The following is a 13,946-nucleotide window of genomic DNA, read 5'->3' as shown; positions in this document are numbered from 1 at the left end:
AAAATTCTCTGATTTTGTTAACTTGAACTGGGCCAGACACTCATTAAAATGTCTCCAGTCAGATCCTGGCATAAAGAACACCAAAATATTCATTTTTTTTTTTTCTTCCCAGCATGTGAGACATTTAATTGTACAAACTGAAGTTTGAAAGAAAGAACCCTTTGTATTTTAATCTTTCTGCCTCTCCCTGTTAAATCCAGAATCAAACTCCTTCTCCTCACATACAAGGTCTTAAATAGTCAGGCCCGTCTTATCTTAAAGACTACATAGTACCACATCACCCCAACAAAGCACTTTGCTCTCAGAATGCTGGCTTACATGTGGTTTATAGGATGGCTCCTAGTTTGGATTATGGAGACAGACTCTCTCTATATTTTTAAGATTAGGCTTCAAACTTTACTGTTTGCTAAAGCATATAGTTAGGGCTGGACCAGGTGACCCTGAATCCTACCCAGGTTACTCTGCAGCAGGACTAGGCTACTGGGGGTTTCCCACTGAACAGTGATGTTCATACACCACTCTGCATTTAATCATCCACAGTGTCTATTGTCCTGCCTTCCTCCTCTCACCCTGATCGGTCATGTGCATCCCTGACCCTGGTTCTGCTAGAGGTTTATTCCTGTTAAAAAAGGAGTTTTTCCTTCGCACTGTTGCCAAGTAATTGCTGATTGTCTGATTGTTGAGGTTTTCTCGGTTCTAACACAGGTTGTTAGAACGTTGGATGGCTGAAAATTTCCTCCAACTCAACGAGGGGCAAACCGAAGTCCTCGTATGTGCTCCTGGCAGATTTTTATCGCAGATAGTGAAAGCTCTTGGTCCTCTCTCGGGCTACGTCCACACTAGCCCGGGTAGATTTGAAAACGGTGAAAACGCGTCTACACTAGCGTTTTCAGTCGTTTTCACAGAGTTGTGCATCCTGATTGATACGGCCCAAAACGCTTACATTCCACGGAGATTTTCCGTTTTCGTTTTAAAAAAATAATCCTGTCCACACGTAAACGCAGAAATGAAGGAAAACGCTGCTAGGAACATGCCAAAGCAACAGGTGGTGATATATTCCTAACCGTGTAGAAATGTTGGCCAATCAGAAGTCTAGAAGCCTCGGTGGGAAAAAGTAAACAAAACTGGGGCATAGAAGCAGAACCAAGTCGTATGTGTGGAGGGACAGTAACTGTGTGTATATGTAAGCATTTAAACACCGCAGAGAGTAGAAGTAACAGTATTGTAGAAATTAATTTCACCGAAACAATAACGTGGCGCACAGTGTGACGTCAAAAAAAAAGGCACACATCTTTGACGCTGCGTTTTCTCCGTTTTCCTCGTCCACACGTAAATACAAAAACGGAGTTTTCAAAAACATCCACCCTGGCCGGAGTTTTTAAAAATCTTCGTTTTCAGTGACCAAAAACGCCGTTTACGTGTGGACGAAAGGTGCAAACGCATAGAAAAATCTGCGTTTTCAAAAATACCCGGGTACGTGTGGATGTAGCCTCACATTGGATGGTCATGTGAAATCTCTGGTTCGGTCTTGTTTTTATCATTTAAGAAATGTGGCTAAGCTAAGCCAGATTTTATCTCGCTCTGAACTGGAGATTGCTATACATGCATTTATTTCCTCGTGCTTGGACTATTGTAACTCGCTGTTTATGTGTCTAAGCAAAGGTTCTCTGGATCGTCTGCAGCTAGGCTTTTGACAAAATCCTCTAAGTATTCACATGTGACACCGTTGCTATCTCATCTCCACTGCTTCCTGTTGAATTTAGAGTCCATTTTAAGATCCTGGTCTTGACTTACAGAGCTGTGCACGGACTGGCACCAGCCTACACCTCTGATCTGCTACAGCTCTATGTCTTTTCTTTTTTTTCTTTTTTTTGAAAAAAAAAAAAAAAGAAAATTTATGACTCGTTATCTTATGTGCAGCACTTTGTGATTCTGTCTAGAAAGGTGCTATATAAATAAAATTATATTTATTTATTATTTTGGGTTCATTATTTTAAAATATAAAGCGCCTTAAGGTGGCGGCTGTTGTTATTTAGCACATAAAAAAAAACTGATTTAAATTGAACTGAAAATTATTATATAATTATTATACATAGAGGGAATTCTGCAGTTGTATCCAGAACCGCAGAACAAGAAATATAACAATGGAACAGACACTTCTGCCTCTACTGTGTGCAGGTCAGCCATACGGCCATGTTGAAGCTCTTGCCTCCATGAAAATGGCCCTACAGAGCCTTTTCAGATGAACTCTGTGAGCTGACATGAAACATTAAAGTTGTAAATCTTGTCACTGGGTCAGGCCTATCTGATTTAACACTTTGATTTACACAGCAGCATCAGGTGGGGTTTAATGTGGGCTGCAAGCGCTCCTCGAGTATTTAATTTGTCATAAACACAGCAGAAGAACTGATTTATTTGCTTACAGAGCAGCCATGCAAACTCACACTGCAGTTATGCATACACAGGTTGTTAGAATACAAGGCAGGAATGTTGGACTCCACCAGTAACAGTGCAAAGAGCTTCAAAGAAAGGTATGTAGGGAGTATAAACCACTGAATAGCTTTTGCTTAACAAAAACAAAACACTCTTTTTCAATAAATCTCAAGGATTATATTTAAGAGCACGTTTGCACCCATGGATTGAAAAGATTCATTAGCTGAATCCAAAGTTACAGCTATGCTTTTTTCCATCACTGAGGCTGAAGAACATAAAGGACAAAGATAAATGTCAAAATGTTAGTTTCACCAAAGAGACCCACCACACATACTGACATGCTGAAGTCAAACAAAAACCTGATTTAAGCGACGGAAAGTTAGACCATCAACCATTCACGACTGATAAAACAAGTCTGCTAGTCTAGTTGTTCAGAGGCTGAACTAACAAAGTAGCAAAAGAGAGGAACAGGTGATGTAAAATAGCCCAACAAGACATCCCTAAACAAGGGCAAGCAGGCGCCGTGTATCCAAGTACGAACGCTGAACGTAGATGAGACTATTCTGACTAAGCCTGCTCAGTGCATGCTCAGGAGTAAAAGCTTTAATGTCATCGTTAAACAAATCAACAGCATCAATGTGACATGAGTCAAACTGCAAATGTGATTAGGCATGCTTGAGGTCATCACTCCCCTTTTCACCCTGACAAGTAATTCATACAATGATCATCTATAATTGCATACCCACACAAGAACATTGTCACTCAAACAGTTTAAACTACACCAATTATCTTTGCCAGCTTTCTCAGCCAAACAGCGATTCTTAGTTACCAATCTGGCAACCAGCTCCAAACATTTGTTTCAGGCCCTGAGAGCCACGTTAAAAAAAACAAAAAAACAACAAAATTAATTCCAGGTGACCAGCTGGGAGCTGCCCTGGGAAACAAACGAAGAGTAGAGACAGAGCTTCACGAGGTCAGTGCAGCATTAAAAGCAACCAGAGCTGGTTTACCTCAGAGCGACTCTGGAACGAGCATCAAGGGATAGCTGCTGCTTCAGAATTTTGAACCTAAGCTGTATTACGTTTGATGAATGTAGCTTTCGTTGCACAACTTTCACTGTTTTCCCTCCACCTGCATTACAAATAGTCTGTTCACTTTGCAGCTTTTGCATAAAATACTTTTTTAAAGGGTAAACAGTTCACAAGCAGAGTGTTTTTTCCCCTTCTTGCAGTCTCTCAAAGAAAATCTCAATAGAAAACTTGAACTTGCTTGCTGTACACAACAACACTGCTGACCCTGACCATGAAAATAACACTTTCTGTATGTTCCTTTTCCCCCTGCCAACAGAGCACAGCAGAAATATCTGACTGAGCATGGCAACCGCAAACTAATCCGCTGCATTATCAGTGTCATTAAAGTGTCATTACAGTTTGCTCATTACTTCCTCTCTGTGGTCAGAGGTGACAGCAGAGGCCTGATTTCATGCAGAACAATGAGAAAAATCAATAAACTAGCCATGTGCAGCTGATGAGTAACCCCACAGATTGGACTTGAAGCCAGGAGCACATTTCCATTGAAAGTTAAAATCCCCAACAGATATCGACAAGCTAAATGATAATCACACTCCATGCAATCTTCCAGCTGTAAACTTCTGCTAAACCTATACATACAGCATTTATTAATGTGAGAAATCTTTAAAATAAAATAAATAAATAAATAAATTTTTAAAAAAAAAGTGTGATACTTTGAAATGCAGATTGAAATACTTTATCAAGAACATCTCTGCAATTCTCACTCCATCTCCATTGACTTCAGCACCAAATAACTGAACAGTTACACTGGGGGGAAAAAAACAGAAGGAAAGAAAAATTAAAAAAGGGTTTTGTGCAGGACTCCGCTTTGAAAAACTACTAACAGTCTAATGGATGCATAAACACACTCTCCAAAAGGTCAGCACGGTTGCTAATGTAATGAAAACGCTGTTGATTGCTGCTTTTATGTCAAGGAAGCCAGAGTGAGTTTGGCCAGTTTAATAAATGATCGGTGTCGTCGCCGGTGCCAGAGCTGCATACCAAGCAGCGGCGACGGCAGATAGTAACAGCTAGGTACGGGGGCTCGGGAGAATGACATTTTCAGAGATGTACAGAAGAATAAATGATAAGCAGGAGAAAACAGAAGCTGGGCTCATTAGACGAGAGCTGCCATTTTGAAAGGACAGATTTTAACAAAGGGCAACTTGAGGTGGAGCGATGACATTCTCTTTTGCTGAAGCCTCTTTATTAACTATAGATTTCTGGGCAAACATATCCGATATCTGCCGAGCATTCCCCACGGGTACGCTGTCCTACTGTCAGCCGGATCTCAACGCTCAGACTCATGTTCAACATACCTAAAAGAACAGTCACAGGAGAGCATTCTCCCGAGGCACTACACACACGCTCAAGCCTGCAGCCAATAAGGTCATGTGTCTTCTTCTGACAAGCCAAGGTCTGGGCAGCTTTTGGGGGTGGAGGAATTCAAGGGAAGTGTGGGGGGATCCAAAGGAGGTGTGTGTGCGTATTAAGGGGGGGGGGGGGGGGGGGGTGTTCAGGAGAGTACTTTTGCATTACAGGCAACTCTTCCTCCATACCTGGCCAGCAATCTCATGAGAACTGTCACAGTCTACACACCAGGCTCACTGAAATTCCCAGGCTGCTGATAGGTCCATTCATTCTAATACTAGCAGCGATGGCCTGCACTGATCCTTCCTCACACACAAACTTAGCATACACACACACAGGTGATCTCCCAGCTCAGTCCCACGCCAAACAAGAGGAGACATTTGGAGACATCACCAAATTCCCTGCTATACTAATAATAACAACAACATGTGATCAGTGTAAAAACATAACCAGCCTCGTCTTTCTATGAAGGGGTGTGGCAGCTGAGCCACTCATCCTCACCATTTAGTCCATACAACCTGCTGCAGTGGTGGAGCCATACATTACTCCAAGATGTCGCGGTTCGCATTTTCCATCACAGGTTAGCCAGAAGAATGGCAATCACGTGCACTCAGCCACGGATAAAAGGTGGCAATAACGCCTACAGCTCAAACATAGGTGCTCCCCTCCTCCTGCAAGCCATGTGATATTGGGCGATTGTAACTGGCTTCGTACAGGTTGCAGCCTTTAACGCGTGCGTTTCCGACGCAAGCGCGTGAAAAACGATGATTTAAAAAGTTGGAAACAATTGCCTGCTCGTACGAGAGGCAGCTTGACTGACATGGAAACATGGCGGAGGTTGGTTTTCTCCGGCCAGTGCAATGCAAGTTAGGATACCAGCCGCTCCGTGAACTCTTTAGACTCCGCACTCACCGCACGCTCGATCCTGCGGCTTCAAAGGCCAAAAGAAGGGAAAACGGAAAGATAAGAGACAGAAAACCAAACTCACCGGGCGACCCCCTGCTGCAACCATGTGGTCTGTACAAGTCGCCCAAGAAAGAAAAAGCAAAAAAACGACGCGATGCAACCACAAAAGTCAGCAATTAGAGACCCCCATAAGTTTCGTTAATTCAAATGAGCATCACGGCGACTGAAAGACCGCAGATCCATTCAGAAAAAAATGCAGCGCAGTCACAGAGCAGAGAGAGGGGCTGGGACTCTCACGCTCACACACAGCATGCAGTTTGATTAAAAAGCTTGGTCGGAGAGGTCAGGCAGATCTGCTGCTGCCAGGGGGGGAGATGGTCACCAGATTAAACCGATTACGGGGGGGTGTAAACCTACCTTCAAATGCTGGGGCATTTCAGGCAAGTCAGCCCTGAGAAGATGCACATTAGCCGGCAGCCCCGCTCCTCAGCACTAAAATATCCTGCGCGTTGAGGGGAAATTTCCAAGTGGCCAACAGTGTGTGAGCAGCAGAGGTACCGTGTGTATGTGTGTGCGTAAATGGGGAGGGGAGGGGACGGGGGGATAATCCTACGGTGGGGCAAAAAGGAAATGCGTCATTATTAATGGCCCAAGCGTTTTGTAGTCCGTTTGGTCATATCTGTACCCAGTTAAACTACAAAATGGATCGGGTTCGGTGATGTAGTGTTAGTTTCACACTGTTCTTTTTCTTCCTGTTTTTTTCTTCTTCTTTTTAGTAACAGACGAGCATTGATGTGCTAAAACCAGAAACTAAAAAGAAAAGAAAAGAAGAAGAAAAAAGACACGCAAAAATCACCACCTGCTCAAATATTTTGAAAGTCCAGGGCTTGGGAAAAAATATTCAGCTTTGATTTTATAACACAGAAGGAAATGTACCTAGTTGATAATTCTCATATTTAATGCTACTGCTTCTTCCCACACTGAAAAAATGGAAATATCTGACTGACTAAGCAGTATAGTGGACAGCAAAAGATCTCTAAACCACTTGTAGGGTCACAAAAACATGTTCATACACCAGTGACTGAGAGAAACTTTCTCTCTCCAGCAGACAAATATGCAGATGTTGATACTGATGTACAAAACTGCACAATATGAGCCAAATTTCCAAATCAGGAAACACTAAAAAAACAACAACTTTTTTTTGACTGAACACTGAACTGAAAATCAGCAGATAGAATAAATTGAGCTTGAGCTTATAGGACTGGCACATTTTCTAGAATGCATCTTAGACTGTCTCCATCACCTCTCAGGTTATATACACACAGTCCCTTTGACCTTGACTGAGTTATTGTCTTAAACTCAGTGAAGTTCCCCCAAAGCCCCAGAAGACAGCTGCACATATGTCACAATAGTAATAAATGAAGAACTATGTATTAAGTCAACGTCATGAAAGTGGATGTCTGAACTGCTAATTTCATCCAGGCCACAGTTCTGAATCATCAATGTTTGTCAGCCTTCTTACTGACATTCACATCACCCACGGCCTGCCACGCCACTAAAGTGAGGAGCTGAGCCAGTAAGTTTCTTTTTAATAACCAACTGAACTGCTTAGCGGCTTTAGAACTGGGAAATAATGTAAAAACAATCAGTTATGTGTGTTATTATGTTATACCAGTTCAACCCACTTAATCAAAGTGGTCAAATGGAGCTCTATGTGCTCCATGATTTAAATGATGGATTTAAACCACTGATTTAAGCCATTTGGGAAATGGGACCCAGCAAACTATGTGGGAGCGAGACAAATAAAGGAAACTCTACACAGTATTTAGGTGTTTTACTTTACAGGGGCCACTCTGGTTAAAACTGAACAAGAATATAAGTTGAGGGATCGGCAGCAGTTGTTCCACATGTTGTAAGTGGATATCGGGTTCTTGTTGTCAGGGCAAACTGGGGTGAAATGTGAACCTACGTGGGGGGAAAAGCTCAAAGATGTCGACCCCAGCTGGAGCAGGACAACTACAGCTAAATACCAAACATTCTCATGGAAGCCCCTTGATACCCTCAGTGCTGTTAACTCTGTCTGCCTCACGCTGAGGTCCGTCTGCCCCTGTAATCTCAATACTTCCACAACGACTCCAGCTTAAATCACCAGGCACATTAATGAGCATTACAAAATAAAAGCCTGCAATTTTTCATTTTGCTTTCAACAAGTACTCATAGACATGAAAGAGGAGGGGGAAATCCTTTCAAGTACTGCAGACCTACCACAATAAGAGCTATTCGGCTGTAACACTTTGATTACTGCTTTAGTTTGATGAGCTACATCTATACCACAAAACAACATGCAGGGAGCCACAGCACACAAACTACTAGGTGGGCACATAATATGCTATTTACACTGTGCCGAGTTAATTGCAATGAGCAGAAAGCAAAATAAAGAAATGCATAAATCCTTCCCCTGCACATGTAATCACCTTTAAACCCTCTACAAACCAATATCAGCCAAATGCCGCCACCTTGTGGCAGAATACATGCAATACATAAACGAGGGCAACACTAACTGCAATTTAATGCTCTTACAGATTTTAAAACTTTTTATGAGGTAATAACTAAAAGTTTTGGTTTTTTAGATGTTTTGAGGAGGTTTAAGTCTGCAACATAAGATTCGTGACAAACCTATCAAAACTGTTGCTGCTCCTAAAGAAAGATTGAACATAGATTCAAAAATTAGACGCTTTCCAATCCAGACTTGGACAGCCAATAATCTTTTATGCTTCTTCATGTTAGTAAATGCAACTGCACAGGAGGAATATGCTATTAGGTTTTACTTTGAGGTGAAATCATTTTGGAAAAAAAACAAACTGCATCAGTTAACAGAAATATACCCAACAAATGTTGTATCTGTACAAGCAGAACATCTTTAATCAAAAGATAAAGGTGTTGACAAGATTTTGTACATGGCAGAAAAATACATTTAGATGTGAAGCACACACAAATCATTCTTAAACGTGAGCTTTATAGGTTCTGACTGCAGTTTAGTTTCAAATAACCATTCCTTAAAATCTATTCTGTTCCATGTTTTGCATTTAAATCACAAACACACAAAAACCATCTACTCCATTTCATTTAACATTATGGGCTTTGGTTCATGTATGTCGGACTCCATGCCTGGCAAGCTCAATCTCCTGCGTGCAGCTGTCTCAATCTTCTGCACCAGCTCCACATCCCAGGGATGGGTGACAAAGCTGAGCACCTCCCCATCCTCTACACCACCTGCTCTCCCTACTCTGCCTGCTCGGTGGATATAGTCCGTGTGGGATTCTGGGAAGTCGTAGTTGACCACCAAGCGCACTCTGGATGTGTCCAGGCCACGTGAGGCAATGTCCGTGCATATCAGCACGTCTACGTTGCCCTTCTGGAAGGAATGGAAGATTCCTGCACGCACAGCAGCAGGCATCTCCCCTTGGAGACGTGCATGCTTTACCCCCATCTCTTCAAGCGAGTATCCAACCCAGTTGACGGTGGAAGACTTGTTGCAGAACACCAGAACTGCGCCTCCACCTCTGTCTTGCTGCAGCAGCTTCAGAGCTTGGTGGAGCTCTAGGATCTTGTCGGCACCTTTTACCTTCAGGAATGTCTGTTTAACATGGGGCATAAGAAAGTGCAGCATCTTGCTCCTAATAATAACTATTTTTCCAAGATCTGTCACCTTGCTGAGCACGTCGCCCACACCGCCTGGGAAGGTTGCCCCAACCACGAGGAGCTGTGCTTTGTGACCCAGGCCACGTGTTTCCTTGGGATCACTAGCAACGTTGACGTGGAGCAGGATGTTCTCCAGCATGTCAGAAAAGCTGGGGTCGAACATTGTGTCAGCCTCATCAACCACAAAGAACCCCAGCTCACTCAAATCCAGACAACGCCTCCGCAGGGCCTTGACCAGAGCACCTGGCGTAGCCACTAAAATATCCGGATGATCCCTCCTGAAGACTGTCTTGATGTGTCCCACACCTCGTCCTCCTCCAATGGTCCTTGTAACGAAACCAAATGGCGCACACAGAGTCCTGGACACAGCTGCCACTTGCTCTGCCAGCTCTCTTGAAGGCACAAGAACCACAGTGCATATCTTGTGTGCACTCTCAGAGTAACTTTCAGACTCCCTATCAGCCTGCAGTCTGTGAATAACAGGTAGGAGATAACTCAGCGTCTTCCCGCTGCCAGTCTCAGCAGCACAGAGTACATTGTGACCTCTCATGACTTTGGGGATGGTCTGCAGCTGCACAGTGGTGGGATGTTTAATACTGAGAGTCTCTAAAGTCTCCACCAGCTCCTTGCAGATGTGGAGATTATTAAAAGTGGCTAGCGGTTTCTGTTCAGCGTCCTCATTCCCGTTTTCAGCAACGTAAGGTGCAACAGCCCTGACGTTGTTGATGCTGAAATAGTCACCGAATGATTTGTTATGTTTCCATCCTTTAGAGCAAAGAGAAGGCTGCTCGAATTTTCCCAGGATGTATCCGGCAGACTGGTTCAGAGCTGGGTTCTTGCTCTGGATGAGGAGCTTTCCAGCTTTGATGGTGTTGATCTTGCTTTTGCTTCGAATTTCCTTCACGTTTTCAATGCGTCTCTGCAGGTACCGGGGAACACGAATGACCGCGGTCTCTGCTCCAGTCTGACAGAAGCGACTCTGACCGAGAGATCGAAGCCAAGCCGACGCTTTAAAAAGCTCACAGCAACACAATCTTCTTGATCCGAGAGCTCTGGACGCTACCAAAGCCAGATGGGCGACCTTCACAGCCTGCATTTTAAATACTTAACCGGCTCGCAAGTGTCCAACGGTCGGCTGACGAGAAAAAGCAACAAAACTGAACCATAAAAAAATTGGAAATAAAGCCCAGTAATTCCACAAAAGACAATATAAAGGTCCAAAAGGCGCAGAAATTTATATACTAGACAGTCATGTCGCCATGCTTTCCCGGCGAGTGCTGATGATGTCAGTGGGCGTGGCGTGACGAGGTGTACAGAAAAGCCGAATCCCGATTCAACTCGTGTGTTTTGTTGTTTGAGCTAAATTTTAACCAAAAAGACAGAAATGTAGCTTACGAGAGAGTTATTACTATTTATTATAATATTACACGTCCTATATTAACATGCCATCACTATTTATTTATTTTTTAACATTTTATATTTATCATATCTACTCGTGTAATGTGAACGTTTGCAGTCGGTGGGGTGGTGGTTTGCACTGTTGTCTCAGAGGAAAAAGGTGCTGGGTTTAAAAACAATGGCTGGGCCTCTCTGTCTGGAGTCTGCAGTTTCCCCCTATGGTCGTTCGCCTTCTATCAGGGTAATCCAGCCTTTCAAAGACACACGTGAGTTAGGTTAACTTGTAATTCAGGATAGCCATAAGCTTGTCTCTTTCTCCGTGTTAGCCCTGTGACAGACAGCCTGTCTAGCGTGTATCCTTCCTAGAATAGGCTCTGGCCTTTAATCACCAAGAACTGGTTATGCAGAAGAAAAAGGAAGGGTGAGATAATTGGCAAGAGCGGAAAGAAAACATAATGAATTTTTAAAGGTATGATTATATTTAAAGATACACACTGGCATTATAAAAGAATACATTTATTAAACAAAGTCAATCGAGGGTCCCAAGAAAAGAATTCTACCTGATTAGTGCATCCACTTTGAAGTTGTATTCATCATAGGGCTGTTACAATGGTAACTCATTCATCTGTTGCCTGGCTTGGGCATTCAGCACAGCCTGCTGTATATGGTAATGTAAGAAACTGTAATAGATTACTCTAGGGTGAGAAAGCACACTGTCATTGACTCAGCAGTGACTGTCAATAACAGTCCACATGACTTTGACTTTGAGTTCTCCTCAATCCCCTTCACCAAACAACAAATACCATTTGTAGAAGTTGTAGCCTTAGCACTACATTAATTATAATAATCAGAATCAGAATACTTTATTGATCCCTGGGGGAAATTATTTTTTTGTTACAGTGCTCCATTATAAACAAACATTAACAAGACAGACAATACGCTAACTAAGAATATATACATATAAAGTCACTTATTAATAAATAGCTGAAAAAGAAACATGTGTAGTTGTAGCAGTAAACAGTGTGTTAAGTGGATGCGTTGTACAGGGAGATGGCCACAGGCAGGAAAGATTTCCTGTGTCGTTCAGTGGTGCTTTTCAGTAATCTCAGTCTCTCACTGAACGTGCTCCTGTGACTGACCAGCATGTCATGGAGTGGGTGGGAGGTGTTACCCAACATTGTCTTTATTTTGGACAACATCCAATAATAATAATGGATTGCATTTGCATAGCGCTTTTCAGGGCCCTCAAAGCGCTTTACAATTCCACTATTCATTCACTCTCACATTCATACACTGGTGAAGGCAAGCTACAGTTGTAGCCACAGCTGCCCTGGGGCAGACTGACAGAGGCGAGGCTGCCATATTGCACCATCGGCCCCTCTGGCCAACACCAGTAGGCGAAGTGTCTTGCCCAAGGACACAACGACCGAGACTGTCCGAGCCGGGGCTCGAACCGGCAACCTTCCGATTACAAGATGAACACCCAACTCTTGAGCCACGATCGCCCCTGACTTTTCCACCATTACATTATAAGAAAAAGACAAGAAAAGGTATGGGTTATTTGTGGAAGGACAAGTATGTAGCAAGACTGATGTCATGCATCAAACCATTTATAACCTTAGGCACGGTAAGAAACAAAATCCTACAATTATGCAACACAAAAAATTACATGCTGAACAAGAACATACAGAAAGAACAGTACAATGACACATGCATAAGATACCACTGGGTGGGGCCTGCTTTTGCCTTCAGAATGGCTTTAATTAATTTTATGGCACAGCTTAAACAAGGTGGTTGAAACTTTTGGCCTGTTGGTTCTTATTGACATGATAGCTCTATGCAGCTGCTGCAGTGTCATTTGCATATCCATGATGGGAATCTCCTGTTCCACCAAATCACAGTGGTCCTCTACTGGACTGAGATCTGAGTACAGTGAACTCACTGTCATGTTCAAGCAACCAGTTTGAGAGGATCTGACCTGTGGGACATAGAAACCCTATCCTGCTAGATGGGCACACTGTGATCATAAAAGAGTGGACATGGTTAGCAACATCATCAAACCAATAAATCCAATTTTCTATGGTCCAGTTTTCCCTGTGTGTGGCATTTGGTATGGTCTTCTGCTGCTGAAGGCCATCTACATCAGGATTTGACAAGACTGTTGTGTGCTCAGAGATGTTCTTCTTCATATCTGCATTGTAACAGCTGATTATTGGAGGTTACTATTGCCTACCTCAAAGCAGTCTGGCAATTTTCCTCTGGCATCAACAAGGCATTTTCACTGACACTCACTGGATATTTTCTCTTTTTTCCACCATTCTCTGTAAACTTCAGAGATAGCTGTGTGGGGAAAAATCACAGTAAATCAGCATTTTTCTGAAGTACTCAGACCAGAACATCTGTCATCAACTACCATGTTGACAGTTGAACAGACACACCTAATAACACCTTTGGTTTGCGTTACTGAACCCAAAAGAGGCCAAGATTATGTTGTAATTTACTGATTCCTTTAAGATTTTAAACACAAATTTAATGAAATCATTAGAGCCTAACCTTTTACCTAAAACGTGGCTGAGATGTGTTCTTGTTGGGCTTTTGCTCCAACATTTTAATTGTCAATATCATCACAAGAGGTATGACTGTTGTAGATCCTGCTGGTGCCCAGTTCCTTGAGGGGGATAATTCATTGTTGCTTCAACACTGGTGTGCAAGCTTATAAAAAAGGAGACTAATCTCCATAGGCATGCATCTAGAGAGGGTCCAAACAGGGGGAACAAGCAGCTTTACTGCCATTTTACTCTGCCTCTCTTCAGTTGTTTAATGGAAATACTCTTATGACTGTGTTTTGATAAGGGACTTTGTATCGTCCCACACAGCATATTATTTTATGCAAAGGACAAAGGTATTTATACATCAGGGGTGAAAAAAAAATCAGCTGTCTGCATCAGTGCTGCTGTCAGATCTAGCATTGATTGTGTATCAGCTACCCTCAGCATGTGCTGAACGAATCAGCTCATTCATTGATTTAGTGTAGCTTCAGAACATCACACACTCTTTCAGTATTAG

General features: G+C 42.8%; 2 protein-coding genes across 4 annotated transcripts in view; both read right to left on the bottom strand.

Annotated features, from left to right (window-relative positions):
• tln2a (talin 2a) overlaps nt 1-6,367 on the bottom strand; it is a 110,719-nt gene extending 104,352 nt beyond the window's left edge. For 2 of the 3 annotated variants that reach the window (XM_026172031.1, XM_026172046.1), the window contains exon 1: nt 6,198-6,367. The gene's annotated coding sequence lies outside the window, so the exon portion shown is untranslated. Of the gene's footprint in view, nt 1-5,862 lie in introns of all 3 variants that reach the window. The other variant, XM_026172041.1, reaches the window with a different exon arrangement.
• A 2,331-nt stretch (nt 6,368-8,698) lies between these two features.
• Nucleotides 8,699-10,785, bottom strand: ddx28 (DEAD (Asp-Glu-Ala-Asp) box polypeptide 28). The gene has a single exon (XM_026169555.1). The coding sequence runs from the start codon at nt 10,576-10,578 to the stop codon at nt 8,893-8,895; it is 1,686 nt and encodes a 561-aa protein (XP_026025340.1). The 5' UTR covers nt 10,579-10,785; the 3' UTR covers nt 8,699-8,892.
• Nucleotides 10,786-13,946: the final 3,161 nt, after the last annotated feature.

This window comes from Astatotilapia calliptera, chromosome 1, assembly GCF_900246225.1.
Source record: "Astatotilapia calliptera chromosome 1, fAstCal1.2, whole genome shotgun sequence".
Taxonomy (NCBI): Eukaryota; Metazoa; Chordata; class Actinopteri; order Cichliformes; family Cichlidae; genus Astatotilapia; species Astatotilapia calliptera.
This window is presented reverse-complemented; position numbering and strand designations above follow the sequence as displayed.

Coding starts and splice junctions, on each gene's coding strand:
- ddx28 (XM_026169555.1), bottom strand. CDS start 10,578: ATGCAGGCTGTGAAGGTCGCCCATCTGGCTTTGGTAGCGTCCAGAGCT.